General features: G+C 65.6%; 1 protein-coding gene across 12 annotated transcripts in view; it reads left to right on the top strand.

The window, feature by feature from the left end:
• The first annotated feature begins 6 nt into the window (after positions 1–6).
• Tle3 (TLE family member 3, transcriptional corepressor) overlaps positions 7–850 on the top strand; it is a 40,790-nt gene continuing 39,946 nt past the window's right edge. For 10 of the 12 annotated variants that reach the window (XM_010627651.3, XM_019208046.2, XM_010627613.3 and 7 more), the window contains exons 1-2: positions 7–128; positions 659–759. In XM_010627651.3, the coding sequence (XP_010625953.1) occupies positions 105–128; positions 659–759 (125 nt within the window). In that variant the 5' untranslated portion in view covers positions 7–104. The remainder of the gene's footprint in view (positions 129–658; positions 760–850) is intronic. The other 2 variants (XM_010627661.3, XM_010627634.3) reach the window with 1 other exon arrangement.

Below are 850 nucleotides of genomic sequence, written 5' to 3'. Positions count from 1 at the left end.
GGTTCCCCGGCCGCCCCCCGCTCGGGCTCGGCTCCCCCCTCCCCCGCACCTCCCCAGCCCGTGCTCTGTGCGCTTCCACGCTCGAATCACGACCCCTCCCTGCCATGTATCCGCAAGGCAGACATCCGGTGAGTAACTGAACTCGGTTTATTTAAGCATCTATCATGGCAGAGTAAACGAGGCAGTTTATTTGGCACCTCCATTTTGCTTGTTGCTACCTTTCTGGTGTGTGTGCGTGCGTGTTTGTGCGTGCCCGTGTAAGCGCACACACAAAGGGGCCAGAGGGCTGGGGGGTGTGCCATGGAGAGGTGAGGGTGATTCAGCCCCGCGGCGCTGGGGGCTGCGCGCCGCCGAGGGGAAGCTGTCCACGTTCCCCGCCCCCTCTCCGAAGTCTTCCCAACTCGCCCGGCGGGTCTCCCCGCCCCCTTACTTGGGAATGGGGTCTCCTTAGTGGAAGAGGTGGGAGTCCCCCATCCGCGCCCCGGGAAAGAGAGAATGGGGTGACAGGGCACCCGCCACCCGCACCCTGTCTGGGAACTGAGAAACTTGTTGGGATGGTCCGGGCGCGGAGGGGTGGCTGCGCCCGGTGGGGAGGGGCCGGGGTCGCGGGAATCAGCGTCTGATGCCCTCCCCTCTGTCTCGTCCCCGCCGGCTCCAGGCTCCCCACCAACCCGGGCAGCCGGGATTTAAATTCACGGTGGCTGAGTCTTGTGACAGGATCAAAGACGAATTCCAGTTCCTGCAAGCTCAGTATCACAGGTAAGGCCGGTGGGGGCGTCCCCGGGGGCTGGCGGGGAGGGGCAGCCCGGAGCTGCTCATGCCACCACCCCCCGCGGGGACAGAGGGCTGC

This window comes from Fukomys damarensis, unplaced genomic scaffold (genome assembly GCF_012274545.1).
Source record: "Fukomys damarensis isolate Sample0158 unplaced genomic scaffold, DMR_v1.0_HiC HiC_scaffold_25, whole genome shotgun sequence".
NCBI classification, from domain to species: domain Eukaryota; kingdom Metazoa; phylum Chordata; class Mammalia; order Rodentia; family Bathyergidae; genus Fukomys; species Fukomys damarensis.
Note: the sequence above shows the minus strand (reverse complement) of the source record. Positions and strands in the feature narration are given on the sequence as shown.